This window comes from Pseudonaja textilis, chromosome 3 (genome assembly GCF_049901715.1).
Source record: "Pseudonaja textilis isolate UNSWEBS1 chromosome 3, rPseTex1.2, whole genome shotgun sequence".
NCBI classification, from domain to species: domain Eukaryota; kingdom Metazoa; phylum Chordata; class Lepidosauria; order Squamata; family Elapidae; genus Pseudonaja; species Pseudonaja textilis.
Genome location: NC_141992.1, coordinates 183,471,206 through 183,493,915, shown reverse-complemented (window position 1 = coordinate 183,493,915; position 22,710 = coordinate 183,471,206). Strand labels below are relative to the sequence as shown.

At 35.9% G+C, this 22,710-nt stretch overlaps 1 protein-coding gene across 1 annotated transcript; it reads left to right on the top strand.

Moving 5' to 3' along the window:
• On the top strand, positions 1-22,016 carry RAD21 (RAD21 cohesin complex component). Its single transcript, XM_026703583.2, has 14 exons — positions 1-332; positions 5,896-6,062; positions 7,641-7,770; positions 8,194-8,293; positions 8,530-8,636; positions 10,293-10,493; positions 13,373-13,498; positions 14,181-14,303; positions 15,685-15,908; positions 16,951-17,095; positions 17,279-17,430; positions 18,007-18,156; positions 19,181-19,264; positions 20,226-22,016. Exons 2-14 carry the CDS (start codon positions 5,919-5,921, stop codon positions 20,415-20,417), a joined length of 1,878 nt encoding a protein of 625 aa, XP_026559368.1. The 5' UTR covers positions 1-332; positions 5,896-5,918; the 3' UTR covers positions 20,418-22,016.
• The last annotated feature ends 694 nt before the right edge of the window (positions 22,017-22,710 follow it).

Genomic DNA, 22,710 nt, shown 5'->3' with positions numbered 1-22,710 from the left:
TGGTGCGTGCTGCCTATGCCTTGTGTGTGGCTTCTCCCGCCCCACCCTCCACCCGTCTTCGAGCAGGAGAACGTGCACGCCCTGACGCCGGCGCAGGCGCACCACGGCCCATCTACCTCCTCTTCCTTTTTTTTTTTTTTTTAACGATAAACATCCTGCCGAATTTTGAACGGCTGGTTTGGGCGGCAGGAAGAGGAACGGCCGCCATCTTGTTTGTTTGAGTGGCTCGGAGGCAAGGGGGGTGGGAGAATCCGCGGGCGGGAGGTAGCGGCCTCGGCGGTTCTCCGAGGCGCTTGGAGCCCCGTTCCTCAGGCAGCTACGCAGGACTCGAGGTGAGAGCTGGAAGGGCTGGGGATGGGTGGGAAGAGAACGTGGGGGGGCGGGGGGGCGCAGCTCCCATAGCAGCCGGAGCGAGGCTAGGCCTCGACCTGGGTCTAATTGTGCTCCCCCCCACTCCGGGCTCCTGCTCACTGCGAAAAGGTTGAGGGGAGAACGGCTCTTTAATGGCTTTTGACCGGAGCTTGAGAGGGAGGTCCCCCTGCTTCGGGAGCTGGGCTTTTCTTTGCCCTCTGGTGGTTTTTTTAAGCCTCTCTGTTCCGGGACTTCGCCTGCTTTCGAAATAAAGCGATGGCTGACCGAGAAAAGGCTGCTTTATCCTTAAGCTTTAACTCTTCCTTAAAAACGAAACTGGAATGACACCCCTGCGCCCCCCAAAAAAAGAGAACTTGTGAAATTAAGACTGTAGTTTGAGGAGAGCCTCCTGAAATGTTTCTCCCAGTTATTCTTTTGCCCCAGGAAATCCATTGTTTCCCCGCGATTGCAGGCTTCAAAAGCGAAAGCCTGGGGAATCCCGTGCGCGATCAAGGAGCCTTTCCCGGCTCATGTTGTGTCAGTTTATTTGCATGTGTGAATGCCCTCGGGATCCTGCGGAAAAGCTCTTTGAGTTGTGTGTTAAGTTGCAAGACGAAATTGACCTCTCCGGGAGGGTTGGGTTATTTTCTGGTGTTTCACTTAGGAGACTTTAACCCCTTTAATTTAAATTAACTAATTTCGTTGTATACATGATGTACAATGACAATAAAGGCTTTGAACATTGTTTTTTTTTTTAAAAAGGATTGACTCGTTCTTTGACGGATGTAGAGCATTCAAAGGAGGGCTAAGAGTCCTTTGACTAACTTTTGGTTTGGGCTACTGCTCGGGAAATTGAAATAAATATTCGGGCTTGGCTTAGTACCCTATAAAACTGAGCCTTGAAGCCTAGTTTCTTAAGGGGTGGATTTGTTTGGAGAGCAACTTGTCAGAGAAACCCTCAGGGTGTAGGGGAGTCGTGTCAAGTTGGTATCTTGTGTCAGGAATGCGTTTGGAAAAGTTGAGCTCCACTCCGAGATTTTGTAGACATGAAAGCATTAGGGGTAAAAGTGGTATAAATAGACTTGAAAAGGACAAATTTTACATGGAGTTTAATGGCTGAGGAAGTAGAACATGAAAGGTGTCAACTGCTGCAGTGGAGACAGGCATTTAACAAGACAGTTATGGCCCTAGAGAAAGCCCTCTTTACTGTCATTGCCAAATAAAAATGTGCATGCTTTAGTTTAGAGAACAGGATGATTCTCCCAAATTATTAAGAGACATTGAATGAGTCAACATGATAGGGATTAAGATGGTGAATGTGCACTGAGGAAAGCAAGGTTCAACTCCTTCCATAGCCTCTAGTAGTTTCTGTTTGGTGACATCTTTTAGAGGTGAAAAAAGAGGATGGAGTCCTGTTTACTGGCTTGAGTTTCTGGAGAGAAGGGAAGATACAAATAAATGAAGTGAGAGACTCTTAAATGTACCCTGTCTGCTTTGGCCTTTGCAGTCGTCTAGCTTTCTAGGAACATGGTTATAGAGGTAGATCATTAACACAAGTATAGCACAAATGCAGTATGCGCTCTAGTCAGTAGCCTAGCTGCAGTAGTCTGTATCCATTATAGCTTCCAGACTATTTCCAAGGGTATCTCAATCAAATGCATAAATTGCAGCCAGTAAGCTGGCTAGGAATCTAGTTTGACTTCTACACTGTTCAAGGTTGGTCCTAGTATTAAAAGAATCATCTATGACTATGTCTTCAAGAAAGAAGATGGGCTTAGGAGCACCTCCAAACTAGAGGTGAACCCCACTTTTACAATCTAGGGGGAAAAGTAATTGATAACTTCATTGGCAAACCTCTTCCTCTAAAGGTAGAAAATAATGAAAGATAAACACTTACAGTTAGGCTACAGTTAGTTAAATTGTATTATCTGTGGACTTCTGAGCCCAGTATCACACATAGTATTCCAAAGAAAATTTATTTGGTGAGCCTTCATGAATCCCTTTAAACAACCTCTTGGGTTTTAGAATGTATTAATTGTGGAGAGAATTATTTAAAAAATCCAGGCTTCTGTTTGAATATATGTACATGCTCACCTTTCTTTTCTGTGCATGTATTCTATCTTATGTAAAAGAATACAAGCGGAATAAATAACTAGAAGCCATCCTTTTAAGAAATAATTTCTTTGCCCAGTGAAATATAGTACTCTATTTGCTTTAGTTCTGCCAACAAATTCAGAAATTCTCCAGGGAATTTCAGTAACTTGGAATTATAAAAGTACAGTCCAATACTGCCCATGTGTAAGTGAGATACTTTTTCAGGTAATGAAGGCTAAATTCTATCTGTTCATGCTTCCGTGGAATATATATATAAAAATGCTGCAGAGACCACAGTGGCATCTTATCATTTGCCCAACATGTTACCATCTTACTAGGATTCATTACCAATTTAAACTTTGTACAGGTAGTCCTCAATTTACAACAGTTCATTTAGTGACTGTTCAAAGTTACATTATTGAAAAAAGTGACTTATGACTGTTTTTTACACTTATGATCATTGCAGCATCCACATGTTTAAAATTCAGATGCTTGACAACTGATTCATATTTATGATGGTTACAATGTCCAAGTGATCACCTTTTGCAGCCTTCTGATGAGCAAAGCCAATGGGCAAACCAGTTTCACTTAAGAACCTTGTTACTGATTTACCACCTGCAGTTATTCCCTTAAGAACTGTGGCAAGAAAAGTCATAAAATGGGACAAAAATCACTTAACAAATGTTTCACTTAGCAACATAAATTCTGGGCTCAATTGTGGTCATAAGTTGAGGACTACCTGTACTGTATTTATTTATTCCATAACAGATAAGCCGAGGTGAATGACATCTCTCTCTTAATGATTTCATCTGTTTCAGATAGATACTAACCAGCACTAAAGTCAGGATAATATATTGAGGTATCTATGTCAGACTGACCAGGAGATCAATTTACAAATTTCCAATGCTCTTTGGAAGCTGTCTGCAAATAGGAGAAGACCATAGTGCTGTCCCAATTGTTTAGGAATATTTACAACAAGAAAAAATGGTTTATAGGTTTCTCACTTAACTGTTGCCATTTAAACTACTAGGAAGAAAATGGATTAGAATTTCTTAAGTGCTTTGCAAGTTTTTCAAAACAGTCTCTGAGGACTGAAAACCTTTCTGGAATAGCTAATACTAATCCTTATATGATTTGAAGGAGCTCTGTTAAGTATAAATATTTGCAGATGCAGTGAAGGTAGTAATGTTCTGCTGTCTTCACTGCTGTGCAGAGAGTGTGATTATCTATTGTAACATGTGCACAGCCAGCTTTGCTGGTAGTTTTATATCCATCATCTGATCTGATTCACTACTTAAAGGTCTTTGGAAAGCCAGGAGAGAGAATGGTTTGTTCATCTTTTCATGCTTCACTATTCTAAAATCACCTAGTTTACCTGTTGAAAATTCTCAGTACAGAATTCATCAAATTCTCTTGAGTTTCCAACACTATACGACTTTATTATTGTGAAATCGCTTTGACCAGTAAATTGGCTCATATCCAGAGTACCTGTTTCTCCTTTGAGCAGACAAGGATATTCCTGCTGTTAGTCAGACAGTTTCTAATTGTACTAGCCTCAAGACCCAAAGCCTAAGCATAAATTATTAAAATCACCCAGAACAATTGTATTCAAATCTTGGTTTGAGGGTAGACTGGGCAATTGTGTCCTATTGTCCCAGTGAAGTAATGTTATTTAGCATTTAAAAATGCAAATATTGTCAATAAGGCTGTACAGAATCAGTTCTGTGCTCAAACTGTTTTAACCTTTTGGAGACTTTTTGACTTTGAAACAGTTATGTTTAAAACACTTTCAAAATGATCAAAGACATATCAAGATCACAAAACAACATTTCTGAGGTGGTTTATACTACTGGACACCAGTGACTGGACTACTGGACACCAATGAGCCTGCTTGGTGCTGTCAGAGACAAGCAAGCAATGTCAATAAGAACTGCCTTCAACTCCCATGGAAATAGAATAATTATAATAAATGTTAATCTTGTATTAAATAGTTACCTGTTTTGATTTGTTAATATTACCAAGGTAGTGTTAATACATAGAATCCAATGAGAAACTGATCCTATGGAAGATAGATGAGGAAGAAAGTGGGATTTAAAAAGATAATTGGATAAGATCAAAGAAGAAAGAAACCCTAAAACAATTTGTCAGGGTATTCACTATAATACTTAAGAGGGAATGTGGAAATAGTGGTTGTTGCATTGGCCATGTTGAATGAATGGAATCAGTCAGTGCTTCATAAAGGCCCAAATTGAATGGCAACATGTTTCCATTTTAGTCTCATATTTGGTAGTGTGAAGTTGAACTGAAATAAAGAGATTGTCTGCCAGAGTTTCATGTCTTAGAAGCCAGAATCAGGGAGGGAGAATTTTTGGAGAGGTGCAGCAAAGTAGAAAATGCAATGGTGTGAAATGAATATACCATGTAACAGTAACATAGGTGGGACACATGTGGCAAATACACTTTAGGTCTGGATTTTGCCTTGAAGCAGGTGAGAGAGAATCGGTTTGTCAGGGACATTTTAATCAGTCACCTCTCATCCTTGTGAGTATGAAATTGATCTGTGCCAACAATCTCCCCAGGGAAGATGCACCAATTAACAGAAGCACAGAAACAAGGGGAAGTGGCTGTTCTTTGAGAAACAACCAATCTTGTTTCTCGATAGGATTATGCTTCTTTGCAAAGAACAGATCTGCAATCTTAGATATCCCTAGATGTGTGGCTTTTTCTAGAAGAGCAGGTGGAAACCATTCATAGGGGTTTTGACTGATGATAGTCGTACTCTTGTTATCTATCAATTGGATAATTATATAGTACATATAGCTGACCTTGAAGGCCACCTGGAAACTTCAGCTTGTGCTTAATGAAGCTGCTGTTCTGCTTATGAGTTGGACCTTTTACAATCACAGTATGCATCTTTTTCTAAGTTCAAAATAGAATATCTTTTAAAAGTATCCACATTAGTATGGTCATATGTAGTGGGCACCTTATTTTTAGTGATTCCCTTTGAATGATCAGAGTGGCTCTCTTAATATATTCTAAGGATGTTGGGGGATAAAAGGGGTCCTGAAGCCTTTGAGCTGTCTGGATCCAGACTTGGTGGCTTTTATTCCTCTGGCCTGTGGCAGGCAGATTATGGTAGTTGAGAAGGCCATGGTTAAGTGTGAATGAGAATGTGTGTGTGAATGGGAGAGAAAGAGCAAATAAATACGTTGTAGCCAGTAAAGGTTTGCTGTTATTTTAGATTCTTTGGGTCTCCATGTGTTCTAAAGAACATGTTGTACCTCAGTGTTTGGCTGGAAATGATTTGAGTGTGGCTGTTTGCCAGGGCTGTGAGTGGGTGAGACCATAAGCCAAACCTGAGCATGCATTTAATACCTACCTATATTATGTATGAAATATTTTACTAGAATTACTGTGCATTTCTGTGACATGTTGTACTTTTTTTAACAGGTTCTGCATAGAGTGTTGGCACAATGTTTTATGCTCACTTTGTCCTGAGCAAACGAGGGCCGCTAGCTAAAATATGGCTGGCGGCCCATTGGGACAAAAAGCTAACCAAAGCCCATGTGTTTGAATGCAATTTGGAAAGTAGCGTAGAGAGCATCATCTCACCTAAGGTATACTTTTTATGATTACATTTTGTGGTATATGAGAAATTGGTATAAAAACATACATTCATCCAAATGGTGCATTACTGAATTATTTTGTCAGTATTATCACTATATAAATCCAGGATTTAGTTGGGAATTGTAAACAAATGCCTATATTTGAGTGTTTGGACTAAGATATGAATGAAACAGTGTATTGCTGTTTATCTCCTTCCTACATTGAGAAATTACATTGCACCGACAATGAGTACCATTATGTTACCATGGTTAGATGTTGTATGGTTTCCTATGCAGATTTTAACAGACATACATAAAGCAAGAAACTGACTTGTTTTATTTTATTTTTAGAACTCTGAGAATAAAGCTCCATATTGAATCACATATGGTGTTAACAATTTTTACTAAATAAAGCATGATCTAGAATAATAGAAACTGACTTCTTTAATAGTAGTTATTATAAGTCACCTCATTATTTTCTGAAATCTTCAGTAAAGGATTGGGGTGAATATATAAAGTTTGTACTTTTAGATTATGCTAAAATTAATAAGTAAGCAATAAAAGAGACCATCCATCCTCCCGCCCACATAAAGTTTTCTTAACTTTTTCTTTGATGCAGTTTTGTTTAACTTTATTTCTCTGTGAAGCAGATTACCAATATTGATTTATTTGCATGGGTTAAAAGTTTCTGAAACAGCCAGTAAATTTATATAATTATTATATAAAAATTCTTGCCAAAGATCACCAACAATATGGTCAATGCAGTCTCTGTGCTATGGTCAGGCTTGAATCTTGACTGAAAGAGGTCCACTTTCCATGTTCCTTCAGAGCAGTAAACCTTCTCAATAACATTTTATATCTCTGATTTATATTGTTTGATATCTCTGCTCTATAAGGAAGGAACAATGCCATTTTTATGGATCTTTGTTAGTGTTTTGAAAGGCTCTGAAGCCTGGCTATTTCCCCAGTCATTTGGCTCAGGAGATTAAGTGAATTCTGCTAGTAATGTGGGGAGTGGTCTAACCAGGTTTAAATCATCCTGCAGTATATACTGCAATGGTGATTTTAATCTGTACGCTGCCCAGAGTCAATGGTTTAAATTTATTTAAACTATTTAAAGGGATGGACACCTCTTTAAATAGTTTAAATAAATTTATGTTTCGAAAGCTGGTTTGGAGTAGTGGTTTAAGGTGCTGGCCTAACAATCAAGAGACAGTTCTAGCCATCTCTTGGACATGAAAGCTGGCTGGGTAACTGGGCCAGTTGCTTTCTCTTCCAGATGTGTTGTGGGCAGAATAGACCCACAACACATCTGGAACAGAAAGTGACTCTTCCAGATATTAACAGTGTTGGCCTCCTTGAAGTGGGTGTGAAAAATAAAAAAAAATAATATTGATAGACAACTAAATAAATTTTAATTTAAAGTCATTTCATAGTTTTCAATATGTCTGATGTTGCAAAGTGCTTATTTGATAAATTGAATGGCAATAAAAGAAATTACATGTTTTAAGTTACAACTTTAAATAGGATATGAGGATTTAAGGAATTACCTAATTTGTTTCTCAATTACAATTATAAATAATTTTTCAGGTGAAGATGGCGCTTCGAACTTCAGGACACCTTTTATTGGGAGTTGTTAGAATCTATCACAGGAAAGCTAAATACCTCCTTGCAGATTGTAATGAGGCATTCATTAAGATTAAGATGGCTTTCCGTCCAGGTATTTGATGCATATTTTTTTATACAGCTGTCACTAGTTCATAAACAGTATAATTTTGTTTACTTTACAGTGTTTTAAATATAACAGAATATGTACCCCCCCCCCCCAATTATTTTGACTGTTACAATGACAGTTGTAATATGATTGGACCTAACTGGGCCTTAACAATTATTTTGGAATAGTTGTGCTTAATGTGGTTTCTTTGAATCCAATTTGATATTGCCATGTAAAGTTAGGGTGTTCAATTTCTAATCTTTAAAATCAGTTTTATCACCAAGTACACTCTAGGTACAATGCCTGAATCCTATACTACTTCATTGAATGGTTTATTGTGAAAACATATGCTGCAGTTAATGTGATCTTAAGAGTACCAAGGTATTTTCTTTAAAAATGTTACCTTAAGAGCATGTAATTTTTTTTTAGGTGTGGTTGATTTGCCTGAGGAAAATAGAGAAGCTGCTTACAATGCTATCACTTTGCCTGAAGAATTTCATGATTTTGATCAACCTTTGCCAGATTTAGAGTAAGCATTTATTTTCTGATTCTAAGATAATTATCCATTCCACTGATTAGAAAAAAGGTTGTTTCTGCTCTTTTGAAAGATAGACTGTAATAATACACCTGTGTGAGTTTTGTAATCTGTGTGGATTTTAAAATATTAAGCCATATTTCTTTTTCATGACTTTATTTAACTGAAGATTAATATCTAGTTTTCATCTGGAAAGTTTTCTAATTTGAAATCTTTATGTGTTTTGAAAGTGATATCGATGTGGCTCAACAATTTAGTTTGAACCAAAGCAGAGTGGAAGAAATTACAATGCGAGAAGAAGTGGGAAACATCAGCATACTTCAGGAAAATGATTTTGGTAAAGCATGCATGTTTTAAATAAGATTTATGCTTAGTTTCTTATATTTTCACAAAAACACTTGATATAGATGTTATGATGTATAGGTAAGTCCTTGACTTAGACCAATCGTTTAGTGATCAGTAGAGTTACACAGACTTACCTGAGGGGTATCTACAACCTAAATTTGAAGTTGCAATGATTTGGGGGGGAGGGGTTGCACAGTCACAGGACCATACTTTGGGTGCTTGGCAGCTGGACCACATTTACGACCATTTGCAGTATCCCACATCACGCGATCACATTTACTTCCAGTTTTCTACAAAACTGGTTGATAGTAAACCATGGTTTCCTTAATGACTGCAGTGGAAAAGTTGTAAAAGCTTTATGACCAAGCTCCATTATGCTTATAACACAAGGACTACCTGTACAAATAAAAATAATACCTCGGTATTTTAATAAATCATAAATGAATACAGCTTTTTTTTCTCCTTGATTTGAGGAATGCTTATAAAGTGCTGAGGATCTTGAACAATTAAACTTCACAGTGAAAGTTCATTTAATGGCCTATTTCTGGGAGCAGCATTTGATTATTCCTGAATGTTCATTAAATACAAAAAATGACATTACAACAATTACCTTTAATGCCATCATTATGCATATGAGGCAAAACATGCCATTAGCATCAATATACTTCAGTTATATAATGTTGTTACTCAAATGTGTAAATCAATATAAATGTTGGGATTTGCATATTTATACTTTATGTAAATAGTGTTAAACATATTTGTCATAAAGTTAAGATAAAATTGCCTTGCAAACTTTATGACAGACAGACAATTTCACATGCTCAAATGAAAATTTACTCTTATCAGATTTGAAATCTCCTACATAGAGATCTATTAAGTTGAGGTTTAAGAGTTTATTCCAGCGGAAACTGCATACAGTATTCATTTGATCAATTTTTTCTATTCACAAGTAATGTTTGTATCTCTTTATAGTCAATGTAATTGTATGAAAATAATATATTTAAAGCATTCATTCTCTATTTTTAATCTAAAATTTCACAAAGCAAGAAGATATAATTAAAAGCAGTGGTCAGGGTCTTGTTAATGTGTTTAATGATCCATCTGTTTTTAAAACAATCCATAAATATAGTGCCTCACCAAGCATGGGCAATTTTCATTATTCTGCATCTTTTAAGGAGTTACTAATCAATGAGCTTATTACAGAATCTCTGCAATAAGGTTTTAATCAGAATCTAAAGTGATAAATTCACAATGTTACAATCTTTCTCTGGAAACAAAAGCTTGCACATCTTCCAAATATGCATATTCTAATGGCAATATCAGTGTTCTCATAATTGTGCATTAGAAGTAATCTATTATTTCATAAGCACGGGTTGGAGAAAAAAATTCAGTGTCAATATGAATAATTTATTAACCTTGGGAATATATTTTATAAGACTACTACATTAGTGAAACCACTGGAATAAAGAATATTTATGAAACATGAGTAATGAACTGAAGAAGATAATATCTTAAATATTGAATGTTGCAATTCATAAAAAATATTATGTATACTAATTAAAAATTAGAGCAACATAATGTTGCATTTAAAATAATATAGAACAGGTAATTGAAGATACCTGTTGTTTTTTTCCTCTTAATTTTAAAGGAGACTTTGGCATGGATGATCGTGAAATGATGAGAGAAGGTAGTGCTTTTCCAGATGACATGCTGGTAAGCTCTAGTACTTCAAACCTTCTGCTGGAGCCAGAGCAGAGCACCAGTCATCTTAATGAAAAATCTAATCACTTGGAATATGAAGACCAATACAAGGATGATTTTGGAGAGGGAAATGATGGTGGAATCCTGGGTATGTAATCAATTTGTATCTTGCCATAAAGCACCTCTTCCAAGGTCATGGTTAATTTGAACCATAAGCCAACAGATGTAGGTTGAAGTTAGTCATTGACTACCTGTACAGTAATGGCTATGAATTTAGTAAAAAGGTTCTAACTAAAGATGTAGGATTTTTTTCTCACGGGGCAACATAGCTTTTTACATCTATATCAATAAAGGCAACTATGGCAAGTGGGACTGTTGGAACTACTGTCATAAGTTGATGTATCATGTGACATCATACTTTACCAGTGTCACTTAGCCATGGAGTTCATAGTCCCAATTGCCATTAGTAAGTGAGAACTATCTGTAAGGAGGAGGACTTCTTTTTTTAAACAAATTTTATTCAGTTTTTCACATTAAAAACAAAAATCTCTTTTTGTGGACAACATATTTCCGGATCATCACCTTTACATACAAATATGACAGCAATTATATGCATACTTAATTCTATTATTACCTTTTCCATTCCAAATTTTCAGTAAGGAGAGAAACAAACACATTCTAGTCTCATTAATCTTAATTGAAACATCTTTTTGTTTCATTTCAATTATTTCAAATATAATCCTTTAATATTTATTTTAAAAATAAAAATAAACAATATGTGTTTGCCTAATAATAATAATGATAATAAAAAAGTTACCAATGTCTCTCCTTGCTTTTAATAGTCTATATTAACTTATTAATTTAGTTGGTTCTTTAGTCTGTCATATTCCCTTTCCATTAGACATTCTTTTTATAAATTCTAGATTAATACAAATTTTAACACTAAAAACAAAACAAAACCTATAGGTTTCCCCCCTTTTACTGTTTTGAGTGTGACACCTCAATGATTAAAATATACCTTTATTTCCTCATCTTGATTCCCAATAAACCATTATTTTTAAGAAGTTACAATAATAATCATTACATCTTTTCATTTGGATTCTGCAGCATATTTCCCCCCTTTGATTTTTAATAAGAGTTATCAGTATCTATATTACCCTATTTTCTAAATATTTTTAATTGCAGAAATATTCTTATTACCCCTTGTCACCCTGCAGAATCCTCTTTTTAATTATCTCTGAAAAAACAATTTCTTTCCAACATTTTACTATTTCCGTATTTCTTTATTTCATGCACCTGTTTCTTACTGCTTTTCCTCCCTCTCTTTTCCCATTATCTTTTTTCATTCCAGTTTATATCCCTCTCTTAATATCTTTCTTTCCCCTTTTCTGCTGGGTCTTTCTGCCTTTCCTGACTTCACAGGTATTCCCCCTTTTGATTGCCTTCTTAAATTTCAACTTTTTAACCTTCCTCCTCTCCCCACTTCTTTGTAGTGTTCTTTGTGTTAATTGTCTATTTAAAGTTTCTTCTCCTTGAATTGACGACGACTCCTCTGAAGCTCTTTCTTGTTCTTCAATTGCCATTTCCATTTTTTCTAACACAGAGCAAAGTGATTCGCCTCTTTCCTGTAGTAATTCTCTCATATTTTTAAGTTCCATTTTTAATTCCCAAAGAGATATCATTACACACTCTTATATTTTATGATTGTTAAAGTCCACAAAAAAACAACAACACACTTTTATTTTCCTTCTTTCTTCTTTCAATTTTCTAAAGTTCTCAGTTATTCCAGCCGAGGGTCTATTTCAAAAACATCAATCAATCCCACAGTCAGTCTTTCCTTGCTTTTTCTTTATTCTGGTTCTGCTTTTACTGTCTAAGATTCTTACTTTGTTTCAATATTTCTTTAATGTTATATCCACACAAGTTCATTCAGAAACAGGATGCTTTCCCTTTTGTTTGAGCTCATGTTTTTATCAAAAGGTGGCACTCTCCATAATACAAAGTCTTCACCTTTCCCCCCTATTTTTTTATTTAGGGTTTTTCGAACCTCAATATTCCAGCACAGTCCAGTCTCCAATTTGTAAACTTTATTATTATTATTTTTTGACAATCTTAAGTCCAGCTTTATTTTATGCCTGTTTATTCCCAAAATATTTTAGTCCAATTTAGTTAAATCTTTAGTTCCAGCTTCTTCCTTTCCCGGTTCGAAGCCCCGCTTAGCTGTCAAAAATATTTTCTTTTTTTTTCCCCCTGTCCCTTTGTAATTTTGCCGCTCACTTTTCTTTTCTTAAAAATTCCATGTTACCTTAACCCCAGGGTACTTTTGTTTAGTTGTATTGCCCAGTTGTCCTGGTTCAGATGTTATCCACCTCTTTCTTCCCTCCTGCACAAATCTTAATCCAGCTGAGTCCTCCTCTTCGGGGTGGCCATTTTAAACCACCGCTGCAGTCGTCTTCGGAGGAAGGAGGACTTTTTATGTTTCCCCTGACATTCCCAGGTCTCCATATAAGATACGCAGGGACATGCTCTTATATAGCCATTTAAACTTCTTTCAGTATTAATTTGTCATAATAGAATACCTACTAACCACTACCTGTCTATCACCAATTGTATGTATAAATGTTTTTTATATTCATTGTAAAACAAAAATCACCCATCCTCTTTGATATGTATTCATTCTTCTGCATTGAATATGAATGAAAATATTTTGGCTTAAACTACATATTTCAAACAAATAGACCCATTTCCATGAAGAATGAACAAGGGAGAAACCACACTTCCACCAAACCTAACAGGAAAAGCCTATTATGTATAAATAAGCAGCAAACTCCACACTCACTTGCTCTGAAGTTATCTAGTTGTGTAATGTAATGTCTACAAATAAGCTCAGAGAGCACCAAGAACTTCATGGTTGTTGATAGTCTGTTGAAAAAGTTCCATTTTTTAATGCTGTTGTAGCAAAGATAGTCTTATATTTTGATAAAATATTTATGCTTCTAACCTTAATTTCTTGATTTGTTGTTTCAGTTGACAAACTTCTCAGCAACACTGAAGAAGGAATATTCGATGACCCACCTGCGCTTTCAGAAGTGGGAGTAATGTTGCCGGAGCAACCGCCCCATGATGATATGGATGATGATGATAATGCCTCAAGTGAATATTTAAATAGTTGTATTTTGTTTTTGAAAAAGCTCTGAATGATAGCATTTCATGGATGGAATGGCATACTTGACAGACTTACATTTTCTATATCATTAATATTGTGGCAGTAATTGCTAAAGGACTATAGGCAAGACAAAATCAATCAAGGCTGAGTGATTAAAAGTTGGTACCTTCCTAGGCAGGGATTAATTTCCCTCTTTTTCTCCCATCTTGATTGATTTTCATGACCAATATTTCATTAGTGAAAAATGGTACTTGCCAATTGCTCCCCTTTCCTTAGTCACCATCCTAGCCCCAGTCACATTTCTTCCTATTATTGCCTAGCCTATGCACGTTTCAACAGCATGTGAATATGGGGAACAATGTGATATCAGAACAAATGGTGTGTTTGTGAAGCATTTTGCTTATAATTTAAACCATCCCATATTTGTAGAGGCTGAGTCAACCTTGAGCCTAGTGAGATTCGAACTGCCAACTTGCAGGCACCCGGCAGTCAGCAGAAGTAGCCTGCAATGCTGCATTCTAATCACTAAGCCACCATGACTCATTTTAGTCAGGAAGGACCAAGAGAGGGACTCTAACCCATGGAAGATCATTTTGGTGGCTCTGACTTGTATTTTATATTGTGGCTCTAAAATACTTTCAAAAACTTACTTCATTCTCTAATTCACAGTGGGAGGACCAGATAGCCCAGACTCTGCAGATCCAGTGGAACCCTTGCCAACCATGACTGATCAGACAACACTGGTTCCAAATGAAGAAGAAGCATTTGCTTTAGAGCCCATTGATATCACTGGTAAATTTTAATTGTTTGGTTTATGTAATATGCCTACTATTGGCACTGCTATTGCCTTTTTACCACAGGAAAATCTTCAGCTTTTCTGATGGCTTAATTTTCATAAAAGATCAGCCTTTGTGTTTTAAGTAGATCCACCTGTAAAAGTAAATCATGTATATGTGCACACATAGAACCTTCTTGTGGCTTTATATTTGATATTATTTAATCACTTGATAGTGATAGAGCTTTAATTTTTTTCTGTTTTTAATTCGTCTTATGCCATATCCATCATCAGACGTTGACTATCATGTTGGCGATCCTACATGATCAACAACGTCCGATGATGGATATGGCACAAGAAGAATTATAAATAGAAAACTTCAAAGCTCTATCACTACCAAATGATTAAATATATATTTTTAAATTAAAGATATTTTTAATTTGTAATTGCAATTAAGTAGTAAAGATGATACTTGATATCTGATGACAAAATAACTACAATTAATGAGGAAAGTATTAAGTAAGGTTCCAGGATATTGTCTCACACACACTGGCCAGCTTTCACCTTCCACATAAGCTCAGTATTGAAGGAAAGCTTGTAACATAAATTGCAACTTGGTACATCTCAGTTATACTTTAACTGAGATTGATTGAATAGATTGTCAGCAGATCTATAAATCTTTTCTAGCCATTGATAAATTGGGGGGTAATAGAGTCTAATCAGCATTGGCTGATTAGCATTTGCTTTCATGGCCAAGGTCATGGGTTCCTGGTCTCTTGCTTTCTAGCCTTAGCCACTAGACCAAATGCTATTTTAAAACTGCATCTGGAAATTGTTTAAAATAAAAAGATTGCTTGTGAAGTAGTAAAACCTTTTAATTACAGTCCTCTCTGGTCCATATTGTTCCAGTTAGATGCACATTTTATAATGTTCTTTACATCATTATAAAGGACTTGTGGTCTTCTTGATTTCAAGAATACAGTGTGCTTTTCTGAATATATGATTTCCCACTTCAAGATTAATTCTACTCTTGGGTGACTTGTAGGGATAATCTCATTCCCAAGGTTGTAGTTCTATTTTTTAAATGTAATTTTAGTAAGAGTTTTTTTTCCACAAGTAGAAAATAAATTGAAAAAAGTTTGAGCTTGTAGTTCTTTAGATGGTCTCACTGAAGCTTCTAACAAATATGTTACATAGTCTAACCATAATTGTGGGAGTATATTCTTTTCTGAATATTATAACACAATCATTCTTAAGTTAAAAACATTTTAAGCAGATTGTTCCTTTGTATATAAATTGTAACATAGTTGTAAAATAAACTAAAATAATACTGTAATTTAATTATCAATAAGCACATTGTTGTAATATCCAGTGTCTAATACATTTCCCCCTAAATAGTTAAAGAAACCAAAGCAAAGAGGAAGAGAAAGCTGATTGTAGACAGTGTGAAAGAATTGGACAGCAAGACCATCAGAGCCCAACTAAGTGATTATTCTGACATTGTCACCACACTGGATTTGGCACCTCCTACTAAGAAATTAATGATGTGGAAAGAGACTGGAGGTGTTGAAAAACTTTTCTCTCTTCCCGCTCAACCTCTTTGGAATAACAGGCTGCTGAAGGTGAGTTGAATTAAATGTTGGAAAATTTATAATGAATAGTTATTGCAAATAATCTTAAATTGTTACCAATTTAGTGGTAAATTGGTAAACCAGAGGTGTCAAACTCTATTTCATTGAGGGCTGTATCAGATGGGTTTGGTCTGGGGGGGATAGAGGGCGTGGCCAGGTTGGATGTGGCCAGCTCAATGTCAGTAGTATTAGGCGCTCCTGTGACGGTCGGACCTCTGTTTTCACTGGGAGAGGGTTGCAGGAGACCACAGCTGAAAAAGGAGCTGGGGTGGGGGCATGTGACCCTCTCAAGCTCCGTTTTCACTGGCAGATGCACTGTGGGCTGGTTCTTCACTGTTTCCATATCTGGACTGCGGTCCTTGAGTTTGACACCCCTGTGGTAAACCATTCTTTACCAATTTAGTGTAAATAGTGGTATAATGAATAGTTATTGCAAATAATCGTAAACTATCCTTTACTACTTTGGTCACCTAAGATATGTCAGAACAGCAATTCCTAGAACTGCCCCAAAAGTATAAGAAGGTTTGGACCACATCAGTTTGGGATAGGCTGCCAGAAATGAGGCATTGTTCTTCTTCACATTTATAGAATGTGAAATCTCTAAGGACTGTTACCAGTTTACATGAAAGAGAGAGGTGAGCAATATATACAAAACAAAGGGATAGAAATGAAAAATCCATAAATTAATGAAAACACAGAATAAAATAAAATTAAACTAAACGAGACTCAAACTAGGTTGAAGGCTGAAATGCCCTCCTAAGTTCCAGCTGGATTCTCCCTGGAAAGCCATACCAAAAGACTGGCACAGCTAATAAAAAGCTATACCAAACCTCAGTGCCCCTCAGCTTCCTAAAGTGAGGCATCTCTAATCTATAGTAATTAACTTCATATAGGTGCATGTGAGCCTATTACTCATTTTAGTATGTAGATGGATATAGTCTGATGCTAGACTAACTTTGAACAGCCTGAATTAGATAATGAAGCAGTGTTTCTCAATTAAAAATATAATTTACTTCTTTTTTTTAATTTGAAGCTTTTTACTCGCTGTCTTACACCTCTTGTACCAGAAGATCTTAGAAAGAGGAGGAAAGGTGGGGAAGCTGATAATCTGGATGAATTCCTTAAAGATTTTGAGAATCCAGAAGTACCCCGAGAAGACCAGCAACGCAACGTTATAGGTTTGTGTCTTTAATAGCTTGGTTTTTGACTGTTCAGTAAATGCATTTAAAAAGCTATGCAGCTTAATGTTCAAATTGTGTACTTCATGTGCATTGCTAAGAAGAATTTGTTTTTTTGTCAAGATAGAAAGGATTGCCAGCATTGAGAAAAATAGTAACACGTCCATGTTTATTTTGCAATAGATGAACCCATTTTAGAAGAGCCGAGTCGCCTGCAGGAATCCATGATGGAAGGCAGTAGGACCAATTTAGATGAATCAGTCATGCCACCACCTCCACCTCAGACAGGTGTAAAGCGAAAGGCTGTACAAGTGGAACCAGAACCTGTTCTCCCTGTGAGTAAAAGAACGTATTTGATATATAGATACATTGCTGAATAATAAAGGATAATGCTTATCTCTGTAATGACTTCAGAGCAATACCAAATGTCATAAGGAAATGACATAGGTCCATTTGGGGGTCATTTATCCAATTTCCAGTAGTGTAAACTGGCACAAGTAGATAACATTTCAGCAGTTTCACTGGTTATTGCTTATCCTTTCATTGATTAATATTCCTGATAATCAGAAAAAAACAACAAAAACATATCACTTTATAGTGCCTTGCTCGGTGGTTTTAACAAAATATCAGGGTATATTAGTATATTATATTCTGTTTAACTGATTTTAAGTAAATGCTGTTTTAAGTACATGCTCTCCTTGGCAATATCAAATTTTCTTCCCCAATGAAATTGAACATTAGGGAGGATGCAAGGAAAATTCTTGAACATATTTTAATAAATGGATATATCTACTCTAGATATTAATATAAAGGAAATAGGTTATATGTGAGGGTTTTGAAAAACCATGTTTTTAAATAAGGTGTTACTAAGACTGGTTTTAATCATTAAACTCGAATGTTTCTCTCATCAGCCCCAACCATTACAACAGATAGAAATGCCCCCAGTGGAATTGCCTCCAGAAGAACCCCAGAATATATGTCAACTAATTCCAGAACTAGAGCTTTTGCCTGAAAAAGAAAAAGAAAAAGAGAAGGAAAAGGAGGAGGAAGAGGAGGAGGAGGTAAGTATTGATCTATAGTAGTCAATAATCTCTTAGTGACTTTATGGTTCAAGTACTGCAATGAACACTATGTGAGGCTGCCTTTGAGACCCACTCAGAAGCTTCAACTGGTCCTGAATGCAGTGATGGATGGATGGAAGGAAGGAGATTGAGACATTGTTGGATACTCTGTAATAATTCAGTGTCTCTACATACTTTTTGGTTACAAAATATTGTACTAATTTATTTTTTCATTAGACTTTAACAATTCATGAAAATGATCTTGTTCATGAATGTTATTTTTCCATATTGCTTTCATGAATATAAAAGATAACATTTCAAAATTTATTCAATTGCATTTATAGGAAGTGTTTAAACTGTTATAGTTGTGGGCACTTCTCTGTAAGTACCTTGTTAGCTAATATTTTTCTAATAGCCTTTCCTGTTTCTGTACTCAGATTTAATATATAGGGACTTGTTTTGTCCACCATGAAAGACTGATTTACATCTTTGAGTTTGCAGTTAAGTTCAAGAGTGTATTATCTGCTACTCATTAATCCTATCTATATTCAGGATTTCACTACTTTCTACATTGACTCTGTCTAAACAATTTGGTATTCACAACCTGTATAATTTTTCCTGAGCCTGGGCATATGGACTTCAACACCCAGAAATCTGACCAAGGCACACTTGTTTGGGAATTCTGGGAATTTTTAGTTGTCCAGAATATGTAAGCTGGAGAAAACTGATTTATATTAAATTCAGAATTTTTGAATGAAAACGTGAATCCCTTGTAGTTGCATTTACTAATTGCTGCTCTCACTCACTTTGGAAGAGGTTTTTTTTTTTTAACCTTGAGCTTCCCATAGTGGCCAGTCAATTGTATGTAATGAGCAAGTTAGGTGAACATAAGAACCACAAAATTCCTACTTTTGTAGTATCCTTATGTAACTTCCTGGGGGAAATGTTCTTTTTTTCTAATCTTGAGCATTGTTTTAAGACAGAAATTTAATTTGAGTCTGTTCTTCAATGCAATTCATTTCAGGAGGAAGATGGTACTGGAGGTGACCAGGATCAGGAGGAACGACGATGGAACAAGAGAACACAACAGATGCTTCATGGTCTTCAGGTATTAATTCATTTTTGATAATGTGTGAGAGGTACTTATTGACTATCATTTGTCTGCTAATGAACTTATATTTTTCTTCTGTGGCTAACAAGATGCTTTCAGGCAGCCCATAACAAAACACAGAGACATTAACCCTTACTGGGGCTCTGTTTTGAACACATGGAACTCTGGATATAGTTAGAAAAACTGGTCTGAAACCCCGAAGGGCCACTGCTGAGGTAGATAAACCAATAATTGGATTTTAAAAATTCCTTGTGTGTCCCCTGCAGTAATTATTGTAGGAAATTTAATATGAAGAAGTAATCCCTAATTAAGTCAGGAACACAAATCTCTCTGATTTTAGACATTTTTAAATCAATCAATTCAGACTGCCCAGATACTTGGCAACAGTGATTGGCAGCTACTTGGATTCAGAGTGGAAAAGTGTTTCAGGGGCTTATATGTAGATTTAGTATTGTGCTGGTATCTCCTTAAAAAGCCATGGCTGCACATCTTTACTCATTAAGGCTCCAGTGAGGATTTTCTTATATTTTTCTGTATTGAACTTGTGAATGCCTCTTACGTGGAAGTAGCATTGTTTATCCTAATTTGAGAGTGTGTTTGGTTCTAGTGTGTTTTTCTTAATTCAATAAAGGTTTTCACAATCTCTTTCACTAAATGTCTTTCACTAAATATCTTTGTCTCCTGAAAATCTAAGCCAGGGGTGTCCCACCTTGGCAACTTTAAGACCTGTGGCCTTCAACTCCCAGAATTCCCCACCCAGCTATGTTGATTGGGAAGTTGAAGTGCACAGGTCTTAAAATAGCCAATGTTGGACTCCTCAATCTAAGCTTTGCGGGCTGTAACTGGGTGCAGGAACTCTTCCAGTAATAAACATAAATTCTCTTGTGATTGCTTGGCATTAGCAAACATTTAGAATGAGAGTTAGAAATTATAATGGTTAACTATTTTGTATTTTCAGAGAGCCCTTGCCAAGACTGGAGCAAAATCTATCAGTTTGCTTGAGTTGTGTCGGAATACAAACCGCAAACAAGCAGCAGCAAAATTCTACAGTTTTTTGGTACTGAAAAAGCAACAAGCTATCGAGTTGACACAGGAAGAACCATATAGTGATATCATTGCAAGTCCTGGTCCCAGATTCCATATTATTTGAATAGTTGGCTTACTGTATAGTTAGCATCATTAGTTCTCACATTGTACTATGTGCAGGACCCATAAGGGAAGAAATTTAGATTTCATTGTCAATGTACAGTAATTGATTTTTTTGTGTCTGGGGAAGGGTTTCTATTTTACCACTTTTGCATTTCTAGTAACTTTTCTGCACTGGATGACTTGAATTCCAGCACAGAGATGAGAAAATACTCAAGGATCTTCATGAAAAGTTTTTTTTAAAAAAAAAACCTAGTTCAAAGCAGTTTTGTGCAATAATGGTAAATCTAACTAGGACTAATAATTTTTTTTCCAATATATTAATAAACCAGAATATTATTTTAATTAACACCAGAAGACCCAATAATGGCCAACTTTTTATTTCATGACTGATTTGCCAAATAGACCTAACATTCTGAGCTTTTTTCCCCTGTGTGAGTTATTTTTGCCTGCCCTTTGTTTGCATCAGTGTTGGTCATCTTCCTACTACCAAATGGTGGTTTTTGGAGCTGCCATGGTGAATGTCAGTGCCTAGTAGTCAGGAGTCCTTGCTGTGCCATGTTTTCTATAGAGTAATTGAAGCAGCTCTAGGACTTAAATGCAAATGGGTACCCATAGGGAAAAAAGTGGGTTTTTTTAAAAAAATTTGGGGCTTCATGTGCAAAACATTTCTGGTAGTAGATGTTACATTCCTTTTCAGAGTGGTCCACCCCTGGCATCAGGTAGCTGTGAGGGCAGGTTAGTTTGATGAAGCTTTTCCTCACTTGAAATTAAACCTCTTTAAGCATTTACCTTTCTTAGGAGATTGTATGTACATGAAATGTCATACATTTAGATTATAAGTAATTTGGTTTTTGGAAAGTGATAACTAGGTGGGTCTCGAGTCTGAGCAAGATAAAATTGTATAAATTAATAATTATGTGGGATAGCATTGGGCCTAAAAAGACAGCAGGCTTCAGATGTATATTTTAGAAGCAGGTAAACTTGCATTTATTAAAAGTAATCTTGTTGTGTAATAAGTATTAATAGACCTGGCTACCTTTACAGCTTTTGTAATGGGATGTTTTCCAATAATGGACACTGAATAGCTTTTCAAACAACCCCATTTGGTTTTTTACTATTTTTTTAAAATAAAGACTTTATTATTATAACTAGAATCAGGCCAAACCAGAAATCATGTGAATGTGGATGGATAGATGTTAACATTTCTTAGCAAAATTTAAAAAAAATTAAAGGTTCTGATTTTAAATGTTGGCACTTTTGTGAAATGATTAAACGTTTGAGACTGAGATTCAGTATATGCCCAAGTGTAAAATTATGTGAATGTTTTAAAATTTGCGGTGTTTAATAACGCTTGAGAAATGATAATTGTATAAAATAGCTACTGCAACTTTATTTTTGACATGATGTGCCTGTACAACCATGATTTTCTCCCTTTGTACAAAGAGACATTGTAGATAACCTGAATGTTTGATTATAGAGAAGGTCATTAGTTTCTTGTTAAAGATTGTTAGTCCATTTTTGTTACTTTTCAAGGTTAATATTCTTGAAAATAGTTGCTGTTATGTATAACTTTTCTAATAAAAATTGTGTTAAGCCATTATATAGTGCCAGTTTCTCTAGTATTTGGTTATATTGTGGGAAGTAATCTCCATATTAGCTAATAAGCAGTTAAAAGTGTTCTGAAAAGCTAAGTTATCAAGGCATATATGCTGGAAGCAACACAATACATTAATTAGACAAATGAACTTTAGCAAAATTCAAGCAAAAATTATCAGAATGGGGAGCCTATATGTTTCCTGGTGTTCCTAAACTACAGCCCAAAATCATGTTGATTGGGAATCCTATGCAATGTAGCCCAATATCTGGAAGTCCATAAGTACTCCACCTCAGATTATAATGGAAATAAAACAAAGAATTTGCTATCACTATGATAACCTATAATTTAGAAATCAAATTTGACGGTATATTAAAAGCACAATGCATTAATTTGCACATACAGAAGGATAGCAGCTTTATTTATTTCAGTCTTTGCGGATAGGAGCCTATCAGCATGGCCCATCTTGCCTTGGGAATTTTTGTTCACTCTTGCAAAAGTGCTCCAAATCTGTCAGATTGGTAGGGCATCTCCTGTGCATAGTCCTCTTCAGGTCATCCCAAGATTTTCAATTGGATCAGATGCAGACTCATTCCAAAACTTTGATCTTTTTCAAAACAAGCCAATCTTTTGTTGGTTTGGAGGCATGCTTTGAATTGCCATGTTCAAAGCTTAAATTCCTCTTTAGTATTTTAAGCAG

Bases quoted from the DNA above. Each gene is read 5' to 3' on its own strand.
- RAD21 (XM_026703583.2), top strand. From the start codon at position 5,919: ATGTTTTATGCTCACTTTGTCCTGAGCAAACGAGGGCCGCTAGCTAAA. The intron at 14,304-15,684 runs GTAAATTTTAAT...CCCCCTAAATAG, and splicing joins AGAGCCCATTGATATCACTG to TTAAAGAAACCAAAGCAAAG. The intron at 17,431-18,006 runs GTGAGTAAAAGA...TTCTCTCATCAG, and splicing joins AACCAGAACCTGTTCTCCCT to CCCCAACCATTACAACAGAT.